Source organism: Acomys minous, assembly GCF_964271855.1.
Source record: "Acomys minous genome assembly, chromosome: 7".
In the NCBI taxonomy this organism is placed as follows: Eukaryota; Metazoa; Chordata; class Mammalia; order Rodentia; family Muridae; genus Acomys; species Acomys minous.
In genome coordinates, this window is record NC_140488.1 from 25,838,605 (window position 1) to 25,863,663 (window position 25,059).

Sequence of the window (25,059 nt, forward strand, 5' to 3'; positions counted from 1 at the left end):
CATTTATACCCAGAGGAACTGAAATATGGCCAATGTGACCAAGGAACAGAAAATTTAACTTTATTTAGGATGTGGTTGTATCTATTATATTGGAAAGCACTACTCTTAACCACTCAGAAATAACCATGCACATTCTAGTAAACGTGCAATTAAATATGAAAGTTTCTATTAAGCTCTGGGGGGCACTTATTTGGGTATGCAAAGGCTTGCTCAGTCAAGAACTGGAGCAGTAAGTTTCCTAAAAACAATTCTGTAAGGGTTTCTTCCTAATTTGTACAGTGCCTTCAGGCACATGATCTCTTTTCTCCCTATAGTGCCCTGAAATGGAGAGAGCAGAGATTATCCTTCCCATAAAAGCCAATAAGTGTGGGTGAGGGCAGCAATGGCCTACAGCAGATACGTCTAGAAGACAATGTTTCACTAAAGTATTCTTTCCAATGGGAAAGAAAAGAAAAGAACTAGTGACACAACCTGAATCCCACAGATGAAGAGGGCTTCTTCCTAGTCCCTCCCCTATTCAGCGAGGCCAGTTGGATCACAGACCATTATCAAGAACCCTATCTTATTCCCATCTGACTCCCTTGACTTATTTGAATAGTTTACTCATATATGCAGACGCACCAGTTATCTCTGAGACCCTGTCTCTGGATCTGGGCTGCATTTATATGGAAAAGAAAGTTCACTTTCTTGTGGACAGTTTTGGCAGAGGGAGACTGGCAAAGTGTGTGTATTGGAATGTTGTGACACCTCAAAGATATTTCATAGTAGTATACTATAGCGTTTCACATCTGTGGTACAGAGAAAGTGTCCAATATTTCTTCCCCTCCTCCTCCTCCTTCTTCTTTGTTTTTTTTGAGACAGGGTTTCTCTGTGTAGCCTTGGCTGTCCTGGATGCACTTTGTAGACCAGACTGGCCTCGAAATCACAGAGATCTGCCTGCCTCTGCCTCCCAAGTGCTGGGGTTACAGGTATGTAGCGCCATGCCTAGCTCCGATGTATCTTTTGTGTACATTTAGATGTACACTTGCAACAAACTGCCTGGCTTGCTGCAAGGTGGAAATACCTTTTGATTTAGTCTTTTAACATGTGTTGAGTGCCACCTATGTGCAGAGAATGATATTGGGGACTTTGGAGAGATCCAGAAAATTGAGACCATTAGGGTCTTGTCTTAGGGGGTTCCCAGTCTGATGAAAGAAGAGGTGTATTTGTTTGGGAGTCACCAGGCTGTAAAAAGAGCTAATAGTCTAGAATAGAAAGGCAAATGACCCAGGGCCCTCTTATAATTGGGGGGGGGGGGAATCTCCGTTGAATGTAAAAGAAATCCAGCTGAGTTTAGAAGGGGTTGAGAGGCCCCTCCTTCCCCATAGTGAGACAAAACTAAGTTGGGGGCAGCTCCAAACAACAAAAAGGGAGTGTGATATAACCTGCAGAGTGACGAGGAACCAGGGGGCGGAATGACGCACGGGGCCGGGGCCGGAGGTGGTGTAGTGCGGGAGCGCAAACTGGAGGATGGTTTTTAGGTCGGGTGGGATTTTGAGATTTTGCTGCACGCGTGAAGAGCTCACTCACGGGGTCAGTCCAGGTAGAGGGTGCTCGCTGAGGTGGTGGGCAGTTACCCAAGTCTTATGCACAACCTAGGCAATAATCTCCAATTCTAATTCAGTTGAAGATGCAGAGAAAGGACGCAGAGTAGGGGAAGGTCTTGAGCAAACCCATACTTGGGGATGAAGAGTGACAAGGAGAGAAAGAGCGTGGTCAGGGTCGGAAATGGAGGGAGGGTGTTGTGGGGAGCCCAAATAGGGTCCATCTCTAAATGCCCTGGTATCCTGACAGCAGTTAAGGAAACCAGGCGAGAAAGGGTTAAGTATGCCCCTCACTGCTCCAAATGCTTCCTGTGTTTGAAATCCTTCAGGTCTCTACAAACCCTCTGGATCCCGGCCAGGCAGGCATTGTCGGGGAGAGGTTGTGGGTAGTCCGAGCAGCCGCTCAGCCTTTGTTGTGGGGCCACCTCGGGGTTCCCTCTCGCGCCCTGGATAGGGCTGCAGCATGCTTGCCGGGAGGGGGGCGGTGCGGGAGGCTCGCTCCCTCTCCCTCTTCCTGCCCCCACCTCCGCCCCCCCCCCCAGCCCTCCCGATGACCACATGACCAAGTAGGCTCGCGGCCAAACCACAAGCTACAAAATGCAGCCCCCGAAGTGAGCAGCAAAGCATTCTCTCTTGCAGCCTGGACCAACGGGTTGTTGGGAGTCACGGGCTGAGCACAGTCAGCTACTTGGAGGGTTTTTGCCGCCGCCGTCCGGTAGCTACCAAGGCCAGCCCTGCAGCGGCAGAGGAGGCTGCACTAGAGCAGAGTCAGTGAGCAGGCGGTGGGGCCGGCAGCCAGCGGAGCGTCTGGGACACTCATTCTCCCGCGGTCCGAGAGCCACGCCAGCTCCGTGCCCGCACGTGCCAGCCCGGGCTCGCGCCTTTCTTTGCATCCGGGGTGCCCGGCCTCTCTGCCCACCGGTGGGTTCTTCAGGGCCAAAGCGGACCGAGTTACAACATGAATCTGAGGCTCTGCGTGCAGGCGCTGCTGCTATTCTGGCTCTCCCTGACTGCAGTGTGTGGAGGTGAGTGCGTGCCCTCCCGCTTGCCTGGGCTTCCTATGGGGCTCTTCAGAGCTGCAGCCTGCCTACTCCTGTCTTTCTGCCCCACGCGCGCTCTTCCCGCCTCCCAGGAAACCCGGCGCGAGCGTTGCAGAAGCAGCCACGCGCCAGCCACACCGGGAGGCCGATTGACAGGGCATCGGGGCCAGGGGGGTGGCTTGCCATGTAGGCTGCTTCCTTGGATAGCACAGGGTTCGGTGTTACGTTGTAGATCACAACTCCTGAATGCCCTTCGCAATTGAAAGTACTCAGGGCCGTAGACCTGCACCCGATGTCCTGCACCCTGCACCCCACGTGGTGATAGGGAGGGTGGGGGGACGTGTCCGGCTCATCTCATGGATTAGTGGAGGCAACTGACCTGAGCTGAGTGGGTCAGAGCTCCACACTGAGGGTCTCTGGGTCTTGGAATTTAGGGGTCACAGGCCAGTCCAGGAACTCAAGCTACTGGGGATGATGTGCCAACATGTAGACGTGACACTTGTTGCATAGTCAGAGGCACACTGCGGGGGCGGGGACGACCACAGTGGCTAGTGGATCCCAGCTGTTACTCCTTTAGCTTGTGTGTGTAAGCAGCCTCCTTAGGCAGATCTGAAGTGGACAGGGCCCCCGAGCTGGTTTTCTCCTGTAGTCCAAGGTCCTGGATAATCTTGTTCCTTGCTCCATTGTGAGACACGGGGGCCCACAGGCTTCATCTCTCCAGAGACTTGATTCTAACATATTCTGGCTTCATCCTCCACCTTTGCCCCAGGTATAACATTGGTCCTCCTGTCTCCAGGTACCAGAAAACAAAGGCACTTACTTGATCTGACAACCTCCATGCAGGTCAGAGAAGGGGAGTCCCTTCACCTCCACCTGTACTAACCCCCACCCCTTGAAATTCTTGGCATTGATATTCCCTTGCCTACTTTAGTCCAGGTCCTCAGTGACTCAAGGAGCCCCTGCCCCAGGCTGCCTGTCCCCTGTGTGTCAGAGCCTCTTGGGGCTGCCAGCTCCCACTTTCAGCTGCCCCAGTCCTGTGATCTGGCTGTCACTGTAGCCTGCCTGGCACATCAGAAAGGGAAGGTCAAGCCCAGGTGGACAGTGGCTAGTGCCAGGGCTAGAGTCACCCTGGAGCTGAGAGTGGAGGTCCCCCCCCTCCCGCACTTGCAGACCGGAGGGAGGGAAGGAGGGAGGGCTGGTGAGAGTAGGAGAGTGGGTTTCCTAGAGGAGTTTCTTAGTTGGACCTCTCGGACCCCCTCCCACCCCACCGCATTTGCAGACCAAAGGGAGGGAAGGAGGGAGGGCTGGTGAGCACAGGACCAGAACCGGAAGATGGCCCACTGCCTGGGAGCCTCTGGGGGTTCTGGCCAACTTTGCCTGCTTTTCTTTGTAGCCACCTCCTTTCTGTGCTTTGGTTCTTTGGCATTGCCCTGATCTCAGCCGGGCTTCTCCTCCAGAAAGTGCATTGGCTCCTTGATGCCTCCTGCCTCCAGGTAGCTGTCCAGTGGTCTCCAGCAAGACCCTAGCACTGAGGCAGCCACCTCTTTGGGAAGAGGGGCGCAGACTCTCTCCTCAGAAACTCCTGCCAGCCAGGCAATGGCAGGTAAGGAGCAAAACCTACGAATAAAGATACCGCAGCAGCCCGCCGCACCTCCATCCTGGAGCTTACACAGCCAGTCTGTTTGGCAAGACGAGACACTCCCATAGTTTGACTTCAGGCAGATAGTCCAAGGTGGTGCCTTTAGAGAAGAAAGTGACTGGGTGCAGAAAGGGTGCTCCCAGAGGTTAGACCACCTGAAGCTGCCTATTTACCCAGAAGGTATAAGGGAGATTCTGTGAGCATTTGGATTCTAGCTGTTGGGGTATTTACTAGCAAAAGGGGGTAAGATGATTTCAAAGAAGTTAAACAGACTTCCAGAACACATTGGGTTTCTGGTCCACACCCTGAACCTCCTTGCTCTGTCTCCTCCTTTTGCACACTTTAATGTGGGCCTAACATTAGCCTTGTATGCTCTTAAAGGCCAGCGTTGGCTACTTCTAAAGCTCCCACGGTTTCTCTGCCTCCTGCTCATTTCTGGAGCCAAGAAGGGCACCTTCTTTGAGGTGGCCGCCAGCCAGAGGTTCAGGAATGCACACTCTACTTCTCCTGTGTCCTGGTCTAGAAAGAGGAGCCATAGAATTGCCTTGTCCTTAGCATAGACTTGCAGGGACTCTCCTCAGCCAGCGTCCCCAATGTGGCAGGCTCAAAAAATCATGCTAGCTCTTCTCTTCCCACTCTCTGTTCTGCTTTGGAATGTTCACCCTCCTTCTCCGCCCCTCCTCCAAGCACACACACACTCCTCATTGCCTCCTGACCTGGGTTACACTTTGCTCTTCTGAGGCTGAGAGGTTCTGAGTCTTGGCCATGTGTCCCTTGGTCTCTGAGCACCACTTTCTCTCCCTCTTGCCAGTTTCGGCTCCAATATGCAGTATAAGGACAGCTTACTGTACCCCTCTCAATGTGGAGGACATCTCTCCTCCCCCCCTCCCGCCCCCCAGGTCTAAACTCTAGGCACCCTTGTAACCTGAGCCAGGCCTGTCAACAGTATGGTACCAAGGCTAGTCAAATGGAGGCCAGGCTTTCCTGAGCCTTATCCAGAGGAGCCAGGCTGGAGGTAGAAGACAGCACAGTGTCTCAGAAGAAGGTGAGTGTTTAGGCACCGAAGAGTGTCTCGTATCCCAACGACAGGAGCATTACTTCAGAGCAGGAGATGTAGCCTCCCTGGTGGGGTCTTCCTCAGAGCCTCGGCTGGACAAGAAGACAGGTGCACCATTCCTGCTGAGGTTGGTGTGTTCCTGAAAAGTCACACAGACTTCTTTTTGTGTCTCAGCAGAGTTGGAGTTCAGGTTGCACGAAAATGAAAGCCTCCTCTTCCCTTGGCTACAGTTCCCGGCTTAAAAACGCTGTTGCCTCACTCTCAGGAGCCAGGGCTCCAATCCTCTTGGCTTGAGATTCTCTGGGAAATAGCCCTCCACCTCCTTTTAAGCAGAAAATGAGTTGGATGGGCATACTGAAATGTATTGGGGTAGTCCGTGTTTCTAAAGGGGAATGCCTTTTGTACAGCCAGGACCGCTGCAGTGATGAGCATCAGTGGCTTCTACTTTGTTCTTTCAGACAGGACAAAGCTAGGGTTTCAGGTATCAGCTTATCTGACTAGTCTCAGCAGCAAAAGTAGGAAACGAATGGGTGATGGGATCAGAGTGCAGGAGGAGCCCAGAGACTTCCTGCGATGGGAAAGACAATGAGCCCCAACCCAATAGGATAGAAGAGGCCAAGCGGCTTCTGGGGTGGCTGCTTTCCCAGGCCTGGCTGAGCCTCAGTGAGCTCAGGGTGGATCTTCTCTGAAGGTCTGGAGTCTAGACATCTTCCTGGCCTGCGTCTGAGCTACTGTCAGCATGTTGTTCATCCTGGCTCTTGACCTCTCTTCCTACAGTGCCCTTCCCCCGAGTCCTCGTGGATGGTCATAGACACTGATAGTCTCAGGCTGCGAGGACATCAGAGGGGTGACAGTATCTCTCTCCTGGCACCATCCGTACGTGACTGCTGTACCCCTAGGATACAGTGGCCTTCACCATTGTTCCCAATAGTAGTTGAAGTCATCGACATGAGAACCAAGGTCTCATTTTCCTAAGGCCCTTAGGGTCTTTCCCCTATGCATGACCACATGCTGGCCACACTGCTTACCAGCCTGTACCTGAAATGTGTCTCTGGTTCTGATTTCTCATTGGCATCACTCAGAGCCATCCGCAAGGCTCAGAATAAGTGTTGATGAGATCCTAAAACTCAGGCCATCAGCTAGATCAACTGGTGGGGATGGAACAACGGTGCTCCCCCAGCCCCTTCACAGATGGTAGCAAAAAAATAGCTTCGGGTCACTCAAACAGAAGTAGCCCCTAACCATTTTCATCATCGCTCCTCTGCCTCCAAAGCACTAATATTATTTTTAAATCTTATTTCTCATGGATGATAGGTTTAGAGGTTCAGTTGACACACTAACACACTTTACTCATGAACATGCACGTGTGGCAAGACAACCACAGTAAATTCCTGGGTCCTAATAGGCCTGGTGGGTTTTCCCTAAATAAGAATGGAAGGGTGTTGTAGGGATAGGGAGTGTGTGTGTGTGTGTGTGTGTGTGTGTGTGTGTGTGTGTGTGTGAATAGGAAGAACAGCAGCCCTAAAGTCTGTGCAAAGAGGCACACAAGGACAAAGCTCTTCTGCTTTTGACCCAGAGGATGCTAAATTCCTGGAAATTGTGTGCAAGCTAAAGAAGACTCATAAGAACCAAGGGGCCAAGGAAGGAGCCAGAGTTGGAAGCAGGGAGGACTGGGGGGAAGGAACAGTAACCAACTGAATGCTATATGGAAACTGTAAACCAGTGGTGGGAATTCCTTGCTGGATGGCAATGAGATTTGAGGAACAGGGATATATAGCTGAAGGCAAATCTGTTAGTGTGCAGGCAACAGAGGCTGGTATTCATTATCATTGTCCTTAGGCATTGCTGCATTTCTGAAGGCCGCTCCCATCCTGGGCATTGCATAAGCATCCTGCTCCTCTGTCTCTTCCCCAGAACCGGCTCATCTCTGCACACTGTCTGCTTCTAATGGCCAAGCGTGTGTCTGGGTACTAGCTCAGCTTTCCTGGCTGGATTGCTGGCTTTGGGAGAGCTGGCAAATGTGCCTTCTCCCCTCATCTTTCCCAAGAACATCCCGCACAACTTAGATTCCATTGCCAGGGTTCAGTGGCATCAGATGGCTTCTGCACTAAGCCAGATGTGGGCAGATGGAGACAGGAGCCTGGGATAGCATAACAGAACCCAGTGGGGTTAGAATGGAAAGAATTTAGACCAAGTTTTGGATAGGAGGTATGGTCTAGGATGGTAGATTGGTGGGGAGGTGATAGCCGCAACAAACCTACACATGCCATATTTCTTAGCCTCTAAATCTGATCACAGGTTGAATAGACCTCAGTACGAAGCAGGCTGAGTTAATTATGCCCCAACCACGAGGAAGCCTCTGGAGCAAGGAAAAGCCTCAGATGAAGTGTCCAAAATGGGCAAAGAAGGTTGGGCACACACTTTTAATCCCAGCACTTGGGAGGCAAAGGCAGGTGGATCTCTGTAAGTTCAAGGCCAGCCTGGTCTACAAAATGAGTCCAGGACAGCCAAGGCTATACAGAGAAACCCTGCCTGAAAAACCAATAAGTAAATAAATAAATAAATAAATGGGGCAGGGAGAGCAAAAATACCTAACTTTGATGAAAGGGACAAAGATATCTAACTCCTGCTGAGGTGCCCAAGGGGGGCAGGGCAGATGAGATCTCTAGCACACAGAAGTGGATGACTTATCAAAGGATGTAAGCCTAGAGTGACAGGCATTTGATATTTGCTTTAAAATATCACAGCTAAAAAGAAAAAAATGAAGTATACGTGATTCTATTCAATAATTGTGATATTTGGGCATGGGTCCATAAAGAGACATCTTTTGGGGGTGATAGTTGTTTTTTGTTTGTTTGTTTTGTTTTGTTTTATTTTTTCAAGACAAGGTTTCTCTGTGTAGCCTTGGATGTCCTGGACTCACCTTGTAGACCAAGCTGGTCTCGAACTCACAGTGATCCGCCTGCCTCTGCCTCCCGAGTGCTGGGATTATAGGTTTGGGCCACTGCTCCCGGCTGAAGGGGCGTCATTGTGATGTATGTCTGAAAAGTTTAAAGAAGTATAGGCTTGATGCTACAGAGGGCACCCCCAATCATGACATTTCCACGGGAAGAGCTTGCTTGTGCCTGTAGATACATGATTATCATGTATCTATAATGTAAAATCAGTTACCTCAATGGTAAAATGATTGGTTCCACTTGCCCCAGAGCAGTGTGCGAATGGGACATCTTTTCATCAGGGTAGAAAAGACAATTACGAGGGGTGCCACCTTGTGGAGAATTTGCACAGTCCCTTAGACTGTGGTTTCTTCTTCTGTCTCCATCTGTATTCCTGGCTAACAGATTTTTTCTCCTCTCTGCAGTGCCACTGTTGCTGCCTCCAGATGAGAAAGGGCTAGAAGAAGGCAACATGCGCTACCTGGTGCAGCCCAGAGCTTCAAGGACTGGACCAGGGCCCTGGCAGGGAGGCAGGAGGAAAATCCGCAGACAGCGGCCCCGTCTCTCCCATAAGGGCCCCATGCCTTTCTGAATCAGGTATCAGAGCCCCTTGTCAGTTGGTAGCACTAAAGGGGATGGACAATCTACTGTCAAAGGCCAGACACACCAGGGTCTTAGAGCTTCCTGGGAGCTCATAAAAAGTACTCATATCATCTATTGTATAGAAGAGGAACCTTCTATGAAATAAGCCCAGAGAAGGGCTTAGTGCTTGGGACCAATCTCCTGACTCCCTCCCAAGGGCTAACTGTCTTGTTTTCCTCTCTCCTGCTGCCTGGGATTGGGCAGGCTATTGTCATTGGAGAGTTCTGGAAGTCCTAGCAGGCCTTGGCTGGAGAGGTGTGCTGAGGGCATGCCTACAGATACCCAGTGTGCCCTCATACCAGGTCCAAAGGTGACTGGGAAGACAGCAGAGAGCCTTGGGACTGTCAGGTAGGGAACAGGAGGGCCTGAGTAGTAGCTGTGCAGAGCTGTGAGGAGCAGAGAAGAACGAAACGTGGCCGTAGAGTGAACAGAGCCTGTGCCTGTCCCTGAAGCCTGCTTCCCCTCTTACTGCAGCCAGAAACAAGGGGGATTAACTTGGTACCTTGGGATTAGGGGGTAGAGTGGGCATGAGTTCCCGTCACTTCTTTTTCTAAGGGATTCCTTTGACTTAGGATATGTCCGTGATTTCTCTCTGGCCATTTTGTCTCTTTAGGATTGAAGGGATCTCCACGTGCCCACCCAGTGCCGTTCTTTCTACTTCACAGATTCGTCCTCTTTCTCCTGGACCCTCGCATCCATTTGGCTCTCATCCTGCACCTGTTATAGCTGCTGATGGTCCTGGCTCTTCTCACCCACTAAGTTCCTCTAATGGCGTGGTCTTGCCCCTCATTTGGACGATTCCATTTCTCTCAGAAGGATCCCCTTGGCCCATCTTCCCCTTGTACTGCCATTGGAGACCCAGCTTCTCCTTGGCCTGCTCTATCCTCTAGTCCCCATCTATTGGCCTTAGTCTTCACTTGGCCTTTCTGACTTTTTGATTGCCATGGGAACTGGACAGCAGCAGCACTCCCACCTTCAGTGGATACCTGCACATCCATACTTTCTTACCACTTGGACCTCTCGCCTAGAAGGGAGTACAGAGCTGTGCGATGAGACTTTGGCAGAGAGGGACTGGGTGTTGGGATCTATAGAAGGTGCATGGAGACACTGAAGTGTGGGCATGCTGAAGGGGTGAGGGGAAATAGCTGCCATGGCTTCTTCCTTAGCTCTCTCTGTCCCTGTTAAAGGAAGAGGCAAAGGAGAGGAGCCCATGAAGTATTTTGTCACTGTGTTTCCTAACATCCCCCCCCCCCCCGCCGCCTCTTTCTCTGCTCTATTCCACCTAGTTCAGTCCCCAGGTCAGAAGGGGAGAGTGCTGACCCTGACAACATAGTTCTATACTCTCTTGGGAGTAAAAGCTAACTAAGCAGGATAGCTGTTTTGCCAAAAAAAAAAAAAAAAAATCATAGAAAGTCAGAGCCCAAAGGATCCCTGTAGATCACTTAGCTTCCCTATGCAAAAGCTTGCACAAACAGAGGCCCTGGAGAGTGACTTGCTCAGAGCCGCTGGCTGCAGAAGCTCAGAGGGGGCCAGGTCTCCCACCTCCCACTTTATGATGTCCTTTTTTCCTCTCGATGATGTCCTTTTAAAGCGAATGAAGTGCCTTTTGCTGGGCTTAGTGCAGGGGGGCGGGGCTGGGAAGGAACGGAGAGGCAGGCCAGCTGTGAACTGTTCTGTGTGGGAATGGAGTTTCTCCCTCCCAGCCAGGCCTGGAAGATTCCATAAGTGGCGAGATGGTACCCAACACAGGCCTAATCCCAGTCACATGCCCAGGCTCAAGCTACTTTAATTGGGGGTTCTCAGGCACTGAAACTACCATTTAGCCCCTGACACAGGTTGTCATGAGCCCCTATATTGACTGGACCCTTGTTCTTGTGGCTTTTGGGGGACATGTCAGAGGATAGAGAAAGAGAAAGAAAGGAAGGAGAGAAGGAAGAAAGAAGGAGAGATGGGAGGATGTGTAGGTGGAGACCATCACTCCACCAACAGGTCTCACCTCTTGCCAGGAGCCTTTTGTAGCCTTTCCCTCAAGGGAGAACCTCATCTTTGGCCTGAGCAGATGTTCTTCTCAGAGGCCTCCCAGGAGAGAGGCTAGAGAAGACAGAAGATGGATGTATTCACTTACATACGTGTAGGGCAGGGGAAGTCAGGACCCCCAAGCCCAGTAATAACCCAAGATTGCCTATCGACCCTTCTCCAAAGCCTTCCCATCTGCTGCTGCTAATGCTGCTGCCACTGCTGCTGCTGCTGCTGTTGCTCTGCCGCTGCCGCTTCAAACCCCACCCTGGGGAGCTGGGCCAGGCATAGTGTCCTCACCCTTTGGGCTTGAAGTGGGGGCTGGCTGGTGCCTCTTCTACTGCTGGTACCCCTACCAGGGACCAGGCCTTCTTCCTCTTTGTAGTTTCTGTATCTCCTGCCTTATCGGCCTGCCATGCCAAGTCCCACAGGGAAGGGGAGGGGGGAGGGGGACAAGGGCTGAGAAAGAGGAGAGATAGAAGCAGAGGAGGGGAGTAAATGGGTCTGGTGGGCTGTCTTATTTAAAGTGGTTGTGTATGATTCTTCTACTAATTTATATAAAGATATAAAGGCCCTTTGAGTTAAAGAAACTGTCCCCTTCCCATTACTGTGTTCTCTATGTTTGTATAGATTGTTCTCTGTAAATATGTCTTTATAATAAAGAGTTAAAAGCTGACAATTTGCCATTACTCTTTGAGGTCATGTTCAGGAGGGGTGTTCCTTTCCCCCTAGGGCCATGCTTGTCCCCACAGATTGCACGTGTAGGGAGGTGAGTGCTTGCATCCTAAATTGGTTCTAGGTCAACTGGCCTCAAACCGATTTGCCACAAGCTCACAAAAAGACTCAGTGCTTAAGGGCCAGTTCACATAAATTTGAGCCCCTTTTAAGTCCTTTGGTGTCTGTTCAAATGTCCTCATTTTTCTGGCAGTGTCACTTGAAGGATTTTTTTTTCAGAAGCAATTCATTTAAGGACAGACTGATCAAAGGTGGGATTTGTACTAAACATTGTTTTGTAGCCCTGGTGGGTGTCTTCTGTTTTATCTGCTTTTGAATACTTTCGGGACTTTTTAGCCAGTTTGTCTTTCTTGAAAAAAAATGTTGTGTTCAGCCATAAATACATTTGGTAATGACGTTGTATGTATCATTTTATGTTTCACAAAGTGGAGTTGCCTGATGAATGAGATAGCCTGAAAATAAAATGCAAGAAATTCAATACAACCCTGCCCCATCTGTCTTACTTTTTCATGCTTGTTGTCAAAATGTCAATATTTTGCAGAATAGATAGGAACATTGGATGCATGCTAACTTGCCTAATGAACCCATTAGGTACGCACAAGCACACACACTGCAGAGGGAAACCCAACGAGGAGACAGAAATCATCAGAATAGATTCGTTTGATAAATCTTGAGAGAAATTCTGTAAATTTGACAAGTATTTAGTGCTGAAAAGGTTTAATTAAAAAAATGCCTTCAGACAAACTTGCTACAAAGTCATAAAACTACTCAATAGGCAGTAACAGGAAAAAGTCACCCACAAGCATGCTTAAGTATCTCATCATTAAAAGAATGCTGCACATTGTGCAATAGTGATTTTAAAATACGGCATTTTGTTGGAAGTGCCTCTTAGGAAAGCATGTAGTTTTGAACTTGCTAGTATGCTGTTTAAGTGAGCTGGTTATCAGAGGAACTTAGGGCACAGAGGCAGAGCTTTGATTGTGGATGGGTTGGCTTTTTGCTGATCCCTAACCACCCCCTGAGCTCTAATTTCACATGAGATCAAGGGCAAAGTGGTGGTGCTGGGCAAGATAACCGAATTCTGACCCGTAAGTATTTACTCAGTTTAACAGAGCTCTTTAAAAATTACTAACTCAGGCCGGGCGTGGTGGCGCAGGCCTTTAATCCTAGCACTCAGGGAGGCAGAGGCAGGTAGATCGCTGTGAGTTCGAGGCCAGCCTGGTGTACACAAAGCGAGTCCAGGGCAGCTAAGGCTACACAGAGAAACTCTGTCTCGAGAAACAAAACAAAACAAAATTACTAACTCATTTTATTATTAAGATATCTTGGACAAAAAGGCTGTCATTCCCATCTTACAGAGGAGAGAACATGCTGAGAGAGAGGAAGCTCTTGGCCCAAAGTTTCATAGCCTGTACTGTGTATTGTGTATGGTGTATTGTGTATTCCATTCCAGAATGTAAACTCTGTAGAGTAGGACAGAAGGTTTCCTAGTCATGAGAAAATGAAGTATAAAATGTGTGTGTGTGTGTGTGTGTGTGTGTGTGTGTGTATTCAGTAAGTGAAACACAACTTTGGAGTAAGACGACAACATGGCCTGGTGGGATCAGGGAGAGTGAAAAGAGGTCTAGTGATTAATACTGGCCCATGAAGACCCAGCAGTGTCTGGGAATAGGAGGATGGACAGGGAAAGGAAGGGATGAGACAGGAACAGCAGCCAGGAGGGTGCGCAGGACATGTGTAGTGAACTGGGTACCAGTGAGTGGGTGTGAGCTTGACTCCCATGGGACAGAGGACAAGATAAAGATAATGGGGCTCCAGACCTAAGGAGCAAAGGAGCATATAGGTGATGGCCTTTGGAGCTATCTTGACTTGACCAAGCAAGTACAAAAGGATCAAAGCAATGTTGGTTGTTAAATGCTGAACTTTTCAGAGCTATGAAGCCCATGGCCTTGAGGCCACATGTGGCCCAGGATTGCTATGAATGTGGCCTAACAGAAAGGCATAAGTATACTTTAAACATCATGAGCTTGCTTTGTAGCTTGATTTTGTGGCTTCTTCATTTTCCATCTATTTACTTGTATGTGTGAGTGCATCTCTGTGGGTTTGCTTACCATGTTTAACACACGGAGGTCAGAGAACCACTGGCCAGAGTCGCCTCTCTCCTTCCACCACGTGGGTTTCAGAGATGGGAATGAAGTTCTTAGGTTTGGCCACAAGTTCTGTTAACCACTGAGCCATCTTACTGGATGGTTTGTGCAGTTCTTGAGCATGACAGCTGTAGTAAGCTCTTATAGGCCGCAAGTCGAGGTTAGACACCCTTGCCAGACAAATCGACTACAATTCACCTGATTATTTCTGGCCAAGAAGCTGCAGCCTGAGGAGTTGAAGGGGGCAGGCAAGGAGCCTGAAAAATAACACTGCCCCCAAACCCAGCTAGAAACTGGGCAGCCTTTGAAATGATAAGAGTTTGGGGAAGCAGATTCAGGACATGTGTGGCTTTTCAGGCCCCAGGTGTTAGTGTCAAATGAGCCACAGCTGCTTTTCAAACTCTCTGATTGATTTGGGACCCTCCCTAATTGGGGCTGGGCTCCTCCTCCACAACCAAAGAGCCCCATGGTGTCTGGCCTAAGTGGCCATTCTCGGGTGCTTATATAATCCTGTTTCTCAGATCTAAAGGCTATTGAGCTGAATTTCTCAATCCAAGGTTTCTCTCTGCCCAGGTTGAAGCTATGCCAGCTAACCGCCAAAGAAAATGGTGGAGGAGACTTAGTCAATATCTTCCTGTCCGGGCAAAGGAACGTTGTTCACCCTGCCAACATTTCTCTGGAACACCCAAAAGGACGGCCTCTTGAGGTCCCCTTTGGAAACCTACTTTTCCCTTCCTAGTGGCCAGTGCTTGAAGAAGTAGGCTGGCAAGGAACTCCCCTGCGGCTGCTTTGGACTCCAGCCAAAGGCCAAAGGTACAGAGAGGACAGTTCACCTCAGAGGTCAAAGCACTCTTTTCTATACAGTGTTTTAAAATCTATCCCACTTATTAATTACATCTGCCTTGTCCTACAGAAGCAGCCATAGACAGCAAGTAAATCAGTGGGTGTGGCTGTGTTCCAGCTAAGCTTTATTTGTAAAAACAGGTGGCAGGCCGTAGTTTGGCTAACCTCATTCTAATGAAGCATCTGCAAGTTCTTCGAACTCACCTTCAGACCCAGCTGGGGCCGGGCGGGCGGGGGTGGGGTGGGGGGTGGAGGAGCTACGGGGGGGGGGGGCGGGTGAAGACTGACTTTCTGCAGCCAGGTTCTGCAGTTGAGGGAATGTCATCAACTGGCTGCGATATGACCCTTGCACCAGGATGTGACAATAGTCTGACTAAGTACATCAACTGGCTGTGATATGACCCCTGCAGCAGGATGTGACAATAGTCTGACTAAGTGCTTTTAGTGGAAGGCCAAGTCTGACTTTAAGATCATGGGTCAAATCCTAGTGCGGTTAGTCACGTGTGTGACCTTGAAGGCAAGGTCATGGCCCTGGCGAGCCTCTTTTCCTCCTTGCCCTGGGTGCTGCTGCTTACTTTTCAGTGCTGTGATGAGGCCTTTACGACATCACACAGACAGAGTGTTCAACTCAGACCTCTGCTCCCAGGACTGGCTCACTAAATAGGCATAGTTAGTATCTCCACTCAGCCTCGCAGGCGCCCCGAGCCGTGGATAAGGAAGTCATTATTTCCACTTTATACATTGAGGGGAAAATGCTTCAGGAGGTGAAATCACTTGTTTTGGTGCATGGAGTAGCCCTACTTGGCAATCCAAACTTCAAACCCAGGTCTAGCCTCTGCATGGGTTCTCTGTCCCACCCCGACAAAGTCTGTTTGCCATGCCTACTGTGCCCTGGTCACTGGAAACTTTAGCTCTCCTAGACAACACCCAAGGCTTTCCCCGGGGACAGATTCGGCCCACGGCATTCTTCCTTGTGCCAGCTGTAGCTTGGGCTGCAGCCCAGAAGGGCTCGTCAAAGATGCCAAGTCCTCAATATTAGCGCCTCATCTGAGGGACAACCTTGAGCTTCAGTTGTGGAGCTAGACACCTATTCCAGGAGCCGTGGTATACGGGGATCTTTTCTCTAAGGATGAGGGCCTTGTAAAGCCAGGTTCCACTCCTGAATCTGCTTCTGCCTTAGTTTTCCAGGCAGCTTGGCCAAGTCTCTCCTTGACTGCTTATAGGCCTCAGCCTCCCTCTCTCCCTGCTAGGCCAGCTTGAGTGGATAGACGGCTTTGAGACACAATGCCTATCTGTAGCTGGGATCCCAGCAAACAGCGAAGGTGTGCCAGGTACTTCAGGTGGTCCTATAGAGGCAGCTCAGGTCTGGGAGAAGAAAGAGACATAAGGGCAGGAAAGGAACTTCTTCCGCCCGAGAGGAAGGCCACTGCTGGATGATGTGGGTCTACAGCACTTCCCTTTACTCAAGGGAGGCGGCTACCTCTCTGTCCTCACTCTCTCATTGTGCAAACAAATTGGTTTCCTGTCTTCTTTGCATATAGAAGAGTTCATAGGCCATAGTCGACAGAGCCCAGTAGCATGAAACTCCAAAGCTCAGAGCTCTAGATCCTAGCCCAGCGTGGCCAGTAGCTGACCGTGTGATTCCAGCCAGGTCACTTCATCTTTTTTATTCTTATTTATTTCCAAAACCGGGTTTCTCTGTGTAGCCTTGGCTGTCCTGGACTCCCTTTGTAGACCAGGCTGGCCTCGAACTCACAGCGATCCGCCTGCCTCTGCCTTCCCAAGTGCTGGGATTCAAGGCGTGCGCCACCTCATCCGGCCTTCACTTCATCTTTTAAGGTTCCAGTTTCCCCTCATCTATTTCAAAGGACAATCTACCAGTGGTCTCCCTTTCTCAGATCCGAGTTGATGAGTTGTCACCTGGAAAAGACAAAAACTGAGACTCAGACCAGGTAAATGACCCTTAACGGGAGGCATGACTGGGTACCAGAGTGCTTCTCGTGTGCCGTGCTCAGGTCCTCACCTGCTTTGGGTTAGTCTCCAGCACAGTCCCTTCGTGTAGGGAAGAAAACAGAGGCACTGAAAAGCTAAGTCACTCACTAGCTTAACAGTCTTATATAAGAGAACTCAGAGAACCAAGGTAGTACTGGTATCTTTCTGGGCCTCGATTTTATCCTTTCTGAAATGAAAATCATAGTCCTTTGCAGGCTGATAGTAACTGAAGTTCCTAAAGTTAAAAATGTTTGGTGTAGTGCCACGAGGAGGTGTCTGTGCCTGCGCACACATGCTTGTGTGTGCGTAAATTATTGTCAGGTACTCTTGAACACCTCCCCGCTGTGCACACACGTTGCATGTGACAGTGTCTCATAAGGTATAGAAGGCTATAGGAATTTTTTCCTCCTGCTGGGAATATAGCTCAGTGGTTGAGTGTGTGCTTTGTATTCATTAGGTCCAGGATTCCATCCTCCTAAAAAAAAAAAAAAAAAAAAAAAAAAAAAAAAAAACAACTAACATCTGCCATGGAAGAAAAGTTGGGGCTTCTAGGCAGTTTCTCTGGAGACTTTAGGCATGCCAGAGAAGGAGAAGAGGGCTCAGGAATAAGTCTGGAGCAAGAAGGAAGGAGATCCTTGTTGAAGGAGTTCAGGGCTCCTGTTGAAACACTGATGTAGGAATGGGCAGATGTGATTTCTTCTTAAAACAGTTTTTACAGAGAAGGAAGAGGGATTCTGAGAGGCTGTGACTTGCTCCATGAGCGATTTCATCGGCCTCCTCCATCTTGACTGATTCCCTTTCCTGCGCTAGACTGGGAAGGCAAGGTACCTGATGATAGCTAAGACATTGTCCCCTGGTAATTTGCTCAAAGGCTCTTATCAACCTCACCAGTTGCTTAGAAAAGGTAAGGCCCTTCTCCGTACAAAAGTAGGTGGTTGAGCACACTTGGGCCAACTTTCAGGCTGGCAGGATACTCTGAAAGCTTCTAAATTCTGCAATCCTAAAGAGTGGTTCAGCAGCGCGATCTCCAGCCTGCTTGCTCAGTTTTGAGGAGAAATGTGGCGTGAGAGGCTGCCACCTGCTGGCGAAGTGTTGGAACTGCAGTGACTTTTTCCTTTTTCTCGAGCTCTGCACCTGCCAGTGAGCTCTTGAATGGCTACTATGCTATTTGCTTCAGATCTATCTTACTAAACCTATGGCAGCCTCTGACTGTACTAGCTGTGTTTGAGTATAGTATGTTTGGAACACGGAGGGACGGTGCCGGGGGGTGAATTCTGTGCTGCCGAAGAGCAGAAAATATGCCTTTTTGGTGGCATCCTTTCAGGATTGCCCCAGACTGGTTTTCTGGCCCTCAATGAATTCTATGTTCCAACTGGTTTCTTCTCTATCAGGGCCCCTTCTGCTGCCACACAGCAGCAGAGGGAAGTTTCATAATTTCTACAGGCAACAGCAGTTGTTATTACTGTGTGCATTCCTGGGAGATCTCTCGAGGAATGTGTCTAGGCTCCTTTTTGCCCATCTGCACTGGTGAAGTTGTGTAGGGTGTTTCTCCCCAGAGAACATTCTGATTAATGGACAGTTCTGTGCCATGATGGTTATCCAAGATTTTCAAAGGTGTAGCTCCACCTGCTTCCCACACTTCCCAGGTACCATGTTAATTTTAATCCAGAGCCTTGGGAGACCAGGTGTTAGGCCATCACTCCTGTTCCCAAACTTCTTGTACAGGACTAAAAATACTAGCCCACCTTCCCCAGTCTCAGCAAGCAAAATCCCGTGGTGTCCCATTGGGACAAATGTGTCAGATCAGAGTGCGATGAATCCCCGAATGTCACACAAAGGGAAAGCTTCTGGGTGAGATCAGAAAGATGGGAGCTCCAGAAAAGCCCATTTACCTTAGAGAAACCAGCTTCAAGTAGATACTCATGTGCAAGCATGACTTTGTCCTTTGCCCATGGGTAAAGCACACAGTCATATCTGCAGCATTTCTGGGAATGACCCTCTTTGGCTCCCTTAACTGTGGCTGTGACTCTTTCATGCACAGATACAAGAAGGGAGGAGCCTGCCTCCCTCCAATTGTCATTGCCAGGCACTGCTCTTCTTTCACCCATCACACACTTTGCTCTTTCCATCTCCTGTCCTGTCAATAGTGTGGTCCATAGGTCTGTGATGTGTTGTAACAGAAAGGAAGCTGCATTGCCAGCTCTGCCACTTGATAACTGGGTCTCTCCTCATCACCTGCCTTTACTTCCCTTATCTGTACTGAGGAGATGATCCTTGTACCTGTTGCTGGGGTCTTTGGCTCAGTGAAGACACTGAAATTAAAAAGCAACTGGAAACAAAAACCACTTCTAGAAGCACGCCAGTGGAGAGTTCAAAGCCCCTGGCTCATCACAGAGCCTGGCCATTGGCAAGATGCCTTCTCTCTCTCCAGATGGTGCAGGGGGATGCACAGCTAATAGTCACACAGAATCCCACACTTGGTGGGAACTTCAGCTGCACCATTATGCCATAAGGCAAGCCAATATGTACCGAGCATTGATTTGCTAGGTATTATTCTGTGTGTTTTACATCTACTATACTCTTTGAGTCCCCAAGACAACTCCACCAGTCAGTAACTCCCATTCCCATTTTGTGGATGGAGAAAGGAAGGCTCAAGAAGCTTATGCAAATTGCCAAAGTCACACAGCTAAGCTAGTAAGCTGTGCCAAGACTTAAAGATTGCAGCCTACCTCCAGAACCTATGCTTGGCAAATAATTATTGTGACTGAACAGTCTATACAATCCTTGCTGAGCAGTTGTTTTGCCTCTGCTTGCTTGCCTCTGGTAGTGAGGAGTTCATTCCTTCCCAAGGTAGCCTGTTTTGCTTTCACACAGCCATGGCTGATTGATCTTTTTGGCAAGTCTAACCAAGTTTCAGTTACCCACAACACACAATGATCTAAGTTCCCTAAAGATACGAGTAGGGAGTAGGCTATAGCAACTAATCTCCGTGTTCATCCTCACACGACAAAATAGAGGATTTCTTTGAGTCCAGAGAAATTGTGACATTACTTTGGGTCAGGGTTGGGGGGCTGGCATTCAGTCAAACCTCTCTTCTGATCACAGAATCCTCTAAGGCACCTAGGTTTCCTGTGGCTCAGAAGTAGACAGGGTGAGTGGGGTGCCCAAGTTTCTGTGGCAGGTGAAGCAGGAAGTAAAACGGTTCCATCCACCTCAATATTCTTTTCAGTTGAGGACAGTGGGTAATCAGGCCTTGCCTCTAGTTATAACCCAGAGCACCTACAGCCCCCCAGTGTATTAATAGGTACTCACGCATGCCAAGTGAATGAATGGGTTCTAAGAGTGTGAAGTGCAAACCCACAGCCTCCTTTCTGGCCGGCCTCAATTTCCTGGAAGAGTTAGTTTTGCATCCTGTGTTTGAGATCCTTAAAAGCACCATTTCCATGGTAACAAAGCATAGACTCGCCACTCTGTAGGGCCAAATTCTTTTCTGTCACACACTCTGAGTTCACTGCAGAAAAAAATAACCGAAATGCCTCCAGTGTTTGAGGAGCAGGCAACTGTCAGTTGGGAGACCTGAGGAATAGGCACTGCCAAGGGCGGATCCCCCAGAGCATAGCTCCTCAGGGAAGTTCTTGGGCCCATCGACCTTGCTGGGGTTTCCATGGTAACAACACTAGGCTAATGGGTTGCCAGGGTGATGGCGTGTTAGTGCTAAGACTGCGCGGGACTGGGACTGGACCACACAGGGCCACCGAATTGAAAAGATGCTAATAACACCTTTCCGAGTCTCTATGACAACAACACTCAAACACCCTGTCTGCTTTGTCCCGAATGCAGATTAGACCCTGCTCTGCCCTCCACCCTCAGCAAAAAAACAAAAACAAAAACAACAAAACAACAAAAACAAAAACAAAAAAACCCCAAAACCAAAACCAAAAAAACAAAACCAACAACAACAACAAAAAACCAACCAAACCAAACCAAAAAACAAAACAAAACAAAACCTACCACCCTGGAAGATGGGCCCCCTAGCCCAGTGTGCTTTGGATTTTGCCCCCTGCTACTCCTTTCCAGAGGGATGGAGAGGCCCAGGTTTGTTTCCCTCCTCAGCCTCATCCTGCTGATCACACTGCTCCTCCAAGCGTCAGGTTGAAACAGCCTGGGTCTGGAAGAAGGCCTGGGACCAAACCAGGGCTCTGATAGATGTGGGTGCAAATGGAGCTTTCGTCCAGCGCCTCCCCTGCTTCAGCTGCTCACAGGCTACTTGAGTTCATGCAGTCCAGGAGTAAAGCCAGGAATACTGGGTCAGACTTTTCAAACTCTTTGCAAAGCCATACACGTATGAATTGTATCAAAGCTCTCAGCATCAGCCATCGAGTCTCATTCTTTTTCCTCCCAGTGTCTCCCTGAGGCACCTACAATTCTGTGGAGCAGAATCTGAAAAGTCTCACCCTGGGACGATCTCTAACTTGGACTCTTTGACTTACCAGGGATCACTTGGGCTTCTGGTTTTAATACCTGTTCATGGAGTTGATAATAAAGGTGGGGGGGGGGCGGAGGAGAGAAGGCTCCATTGTGGGATCAGACAAAAACATTAGGACAGACCTTCCAGAACTGACTTCCACACTACACATGCTGGCCAACAGTCTAGGGCCTGCCTTCTGTGCTAGTCACTGTGTCTTCTTCTGAACAAGCTGTCGAGGCAGGCAGGACCGCATCCATAAATGGAGGCAAAAGGAAGCTCAAGGCAGGAAAAACTGAATCCTGGTGCACCAACCTGGGAGAACATCTCTTCACAGGGGGTGCCGCTTAGTAGCTCCAGCAGAGAATTCTGAGCACTGTTGACCCATGACCTCTCTCTGGTGACACTGAGCGGAAGCAGGTGATTCACCAAAATCATTAGGGACCCCTTACTACCTGCTCCCCCACAATAACCACATGCAACACACTGCCTTGTCAGAGGGGGCACCGGAGGGCAACTCCCCTCTTTAAAGAAGAAAGCATTATTGCTCTACAATGTTGTGCAGCTGCAGGCCATAAAAGGCACACAATCTTGTTAGGGTAAGGATAGCTATGGAGATTCCCAGTTACCATGGAAACTCAGGAAGGTTTATGATTGTCAATCACATCAAAGGTATGCACTTTTTGGGTGTGGTGGAACACACCTAAAATCCCAGTACTTGGGAAACTGAGTCAGGGGCCATGCAGATGTCTTAAATCAAACTAAACTATCATAGCAGTAACAAAGAAAGTTTGTAGGGCCAGGAGGGTGGCTCATCAGGTAAATCACTTGCTGTGCAAGCCTAGTGACCCAAGTTTAATTTCTGGAAGCACATAAAAGTGGAAGGAGAGAGTGAACTCTGCAAAGTTGTCCTCTGACTCCCACATGTGCTGTGACACCCATGCACCTGTGTACGCATCACACCCACAATAACAACAAATACAATTGCCGTAAATGGTCTGTAATTATTCCTTCAGACTTCGGTAGCAGCACAACCGTTTCCGTGCTTCTTGAATGCATGACCTTGTGGGGGCAATGTGTCTGACTCACGGATATGGTGGATGTGGTCCTTTCGTTTGTTCCTCTGCAATGGCAAAGTGCTTGCAAGTGGCTTTCCCAGGACTTCACCTGGACTCCATCTGCACTGAGCTTTCTCAGGATGCATCCTTCCCTCCACCTTAACAGTCTTTTCTCCCCCCTCATTGGGCATTTATTTTCATTCATTTATTTTTACGTGTATGGGGATTTTGTCTGCACGTATGTCTGTGTACCATGTGCATGCCTGATGCCCAAAGAGGCCAGACAAGGATGATGGATTCCCTGGAACTGGATGGAGTTCCAGACAGCTGTGAGCCACTATGTGGGTGCTGAGAACAGAACCTGGTCCTTTGGAAGAGCAGCTATTTATTTCTCTAGCCCCTATCTGAACACTCTTCCAACCCAGAACCCTTTGAGTTGTTCTGAACAAAATACTGAACACTGGATAATGCATCAGCCACAGAAATTTGTTTCTCATAATTCTGGAAACTAGGAATCCAATAGGAAGGTGCCAGTAGCTTAGGTGCCTGGTGAGGCCTGCTGCCTACTTCAGGATGGCACCCTGCTGCCAGGTCTTCCAGAGCAGAGGAGCACTGTGTTCCTAGTTGGCAGGAGAAGAGAACTGGATGCCCTACCCCCTCCTCAAGCCATCTTTCTTATTTATTTATTTATTTATTTATTATGTATACAGTGCCCTGCCTGCATGTACACCTGCAATTGAGATCACATTATAGATGATATCAGATCACATTATAGATGGTTGTGAGCCACCATGTGGTTGTTGGGAACTGAACTCAGGACCTTTGGGAGAGCAGTCAGTGCTCTTAACCACTGAGCCATCTCTCCATTCCTCAAGGCATTTTATAAAGCTCCTAATTTCTCCTTGAGGGTTTTACCCTTGTGACTTACCTTATAAAAACCTTGCTCCTTTTTCTCCTAAAAACCATTTATTTAATTTTATATATATGTAAGTGTGTCTGCACGTGGGTATGTGAATGTGAATGCAGGTGCCCTTGGAGGGCACAGGAGTCAGACCCCAGGAGCTGGAGTTATAGGTAGCTGTGAACCACCCAGCATGGGTGCTAGGAACCAAAGTTGGATCCTCTTGGAAAGTAGTGAGTGCTCTTCACTGCTGAGTCACTTCTCCAGCCCAAGACCCCACCTCTTAATACTATCACATTGGACTTAGTGGACTTATTTTATGTAACAGTTCTCCTTTTAATTCTATATACTTTAAGGGTCACTTTTTTGCCTCTCCCTGACTGTCTCTAATAGACACATAGTAGATGCTTAATAAATGTCAAAAGAACAGAGATTTAAAAACAGATTGTCATAAACACACTTGTGGTTGTGTGTGTGTGTGTGTGTGAGTGTGTGTGTGTTTCTACCCTAGTTTGATGTCTTTAAAACTCTACTGTTTCTACAAAGGCCAGAGAACCTCACTGGGGCTCATGATTAAGGAGGTCTTTCCCCCTTGCCAGGAGGCCAGGAAGCTCCCTGCAAGCACCATGCCATGTACAGATCATGTGGGCCTCCAGCAACCCCAAACAATGCCCCACTGTGCCACTTCCAAGTAGAATGGCCTTGAATAAGAGCAGCCCCTTGACCAGCAGAGGCAGCAGCAGTCCTGAAAGCTTTCTTTCTCCAGGGCGGGAACCATAAAGCCAGATGGCCTGGATTCCAGTCCCAGCCCTGCTACTTAGCAGCTGTGTGCGTACAGGCAAGGTGTGGAACTGGCTAAAGCCATTTTCCTCACCTGGAAAATGGAGATCCTGCTTCTCATGAAGCTCTTACATGTTAATTCTGCCCATGTGAGATGATGCTTGGTACCAAGTAAGCACCCAATAAAAATGGGAGGGCTAGAAGGATTGTAGCTGGAGTTCGTGGTCAAGCATTCATGCAATGTGGGTGAGGTTCTTGGCTTGCATCTCACAACTACAAAATGGAGGAAGGGGTGCGCACCAGGCGGTGGTGGCTCACGCCTGTAATCCCAGCACTCGGGAGGCAGAGGCAGGCGGATCTCTGTGAGTTCGAGGCCAGCCTGGTCTACAAAGTGAGTCCAGGACATCTAAGGCTACACAGAGAAACCCTGTCTCAAAAAACAAACAAACAAACAAACAAAAACAAAAACAAACAAACAAACAAAAACCCCAAAATGGGGGGAGGTTGTTAAGAAGCTCTTTATCCTCATCAAGGGTGAGACACTCTTCCCTCTCACTAGTGTCCCACCCATTGTCACTACCCCAGTTTCTGTTAAGAGCAGACCTAGTTTCCCAGGGGAAGAAAATCTAGACTGCTGAGTCTCACTGCTTGGGACTCAGGGCAGCGCAGAGCCTCACATTTGTTTGTGATGTATTTGCTGAGCACACCCACTCTATATTACTTTCAGGCTCCCCTGAGTATTGTTCGGAGCACCTCTGCAACTCTGTTCAGAAGAGTTCCTACCTTAGCTGCCCAACAGTCCTTCCCCAGAACTGCAGTCCTCCCCTTCTTCCCTTCCCCAGGGACTCTGTGATATTGAGCCATACTCCTCATTGTTTTAAGCCCCATTTTCTTTTCTAGATCATGAGAGTCTGGGTGGTCTCGCCCCGCCCCATCCCTATAGCAAATGCCTTCTATTGCCTCCCCTGGCTTCTGGAAGGGCTCTGGGTCTCTGTCTCTGGGGGAAGGGTTGAACGCCAGGTTGGGCAGGCATGTGGCCTAAAATGGAGGTTCCAAAAGGAGACCTCAATCTTCTGCTCCAGCACAGGCCAAAGCTGGATGAAAACAACCTTCCTGGCTTGGCTAGTGCCCACCAGACCTGACCTGAAAGTCTTGCACTGGGCTTGTCGGTTTCCTGAAAGAGCAAGTGGAGCTGAGCAGTTGGGAGAAGGGGACACAATAGGTG

General features: G+C 49.1%; 1 protein-coding gene and 1 pseudogene across 3 annotated transcripts in view; both read left to right on the forward strand.

Moving 5' to 3' along the window:
* The window catches only part of LOC311601964 (high mobility group protein B1-like), a 125,066-nt pseudogene that overhangs the window by 79,041 nt on the left and 20,966 nt on the right, over positions 1 to 25,059 (forward strand). The gene's annotated exons all lie outside the window — the stretch shown is intronic.
* On the forward strand, positions 2,174 to 12,131 carry APLN (apelin). Of its 2 annotated transcripts, none has more exons than XM_084789212.1 (3): positions 2,174 to 2,608; positions 8,681 to 8,852; positions 9,563 to 12,131. In XM_084789212.1, exons 1-2 carry the CDS (start codon positions 2,542 to 2,544, stop codon positions 8,845 to 8,847), a joined length of 234 nt encoding a protein of 77 aa, XP_084645338.1. In that variant the 5' UTR covers positions 2,174 to 2,541; the 3' UTR covers positions 8,848 to 8,852; positions 9,563 to 12,131. The 2 variants fall into 2 exon arrangements, with proteins under 2 accessions (XP_084645338.1, XP_084645337.1); XM_084789211.1 differs by having other exon boundaries at positions 2,180 to 2,608; positions 9,511 to 12,131.

Excerpts from the sequence above, each read along its gene's own strand:
- APLN (XM_084789212.1), top strand. The coding sequence starts at position 2,542 with ATGAATCTGAGGCTCTGCGTGCAGGCGCTGCTGCTATTCTGGCTCTCC. Across the intron at positions 2,609-8,680 it reads CCTGACTGCAGTGTGTGGAG|TGCCACTGTTGCTGCCTCCA; the intron begins GTGAGTGCGTGC and ends TCCTCTCTGCAG.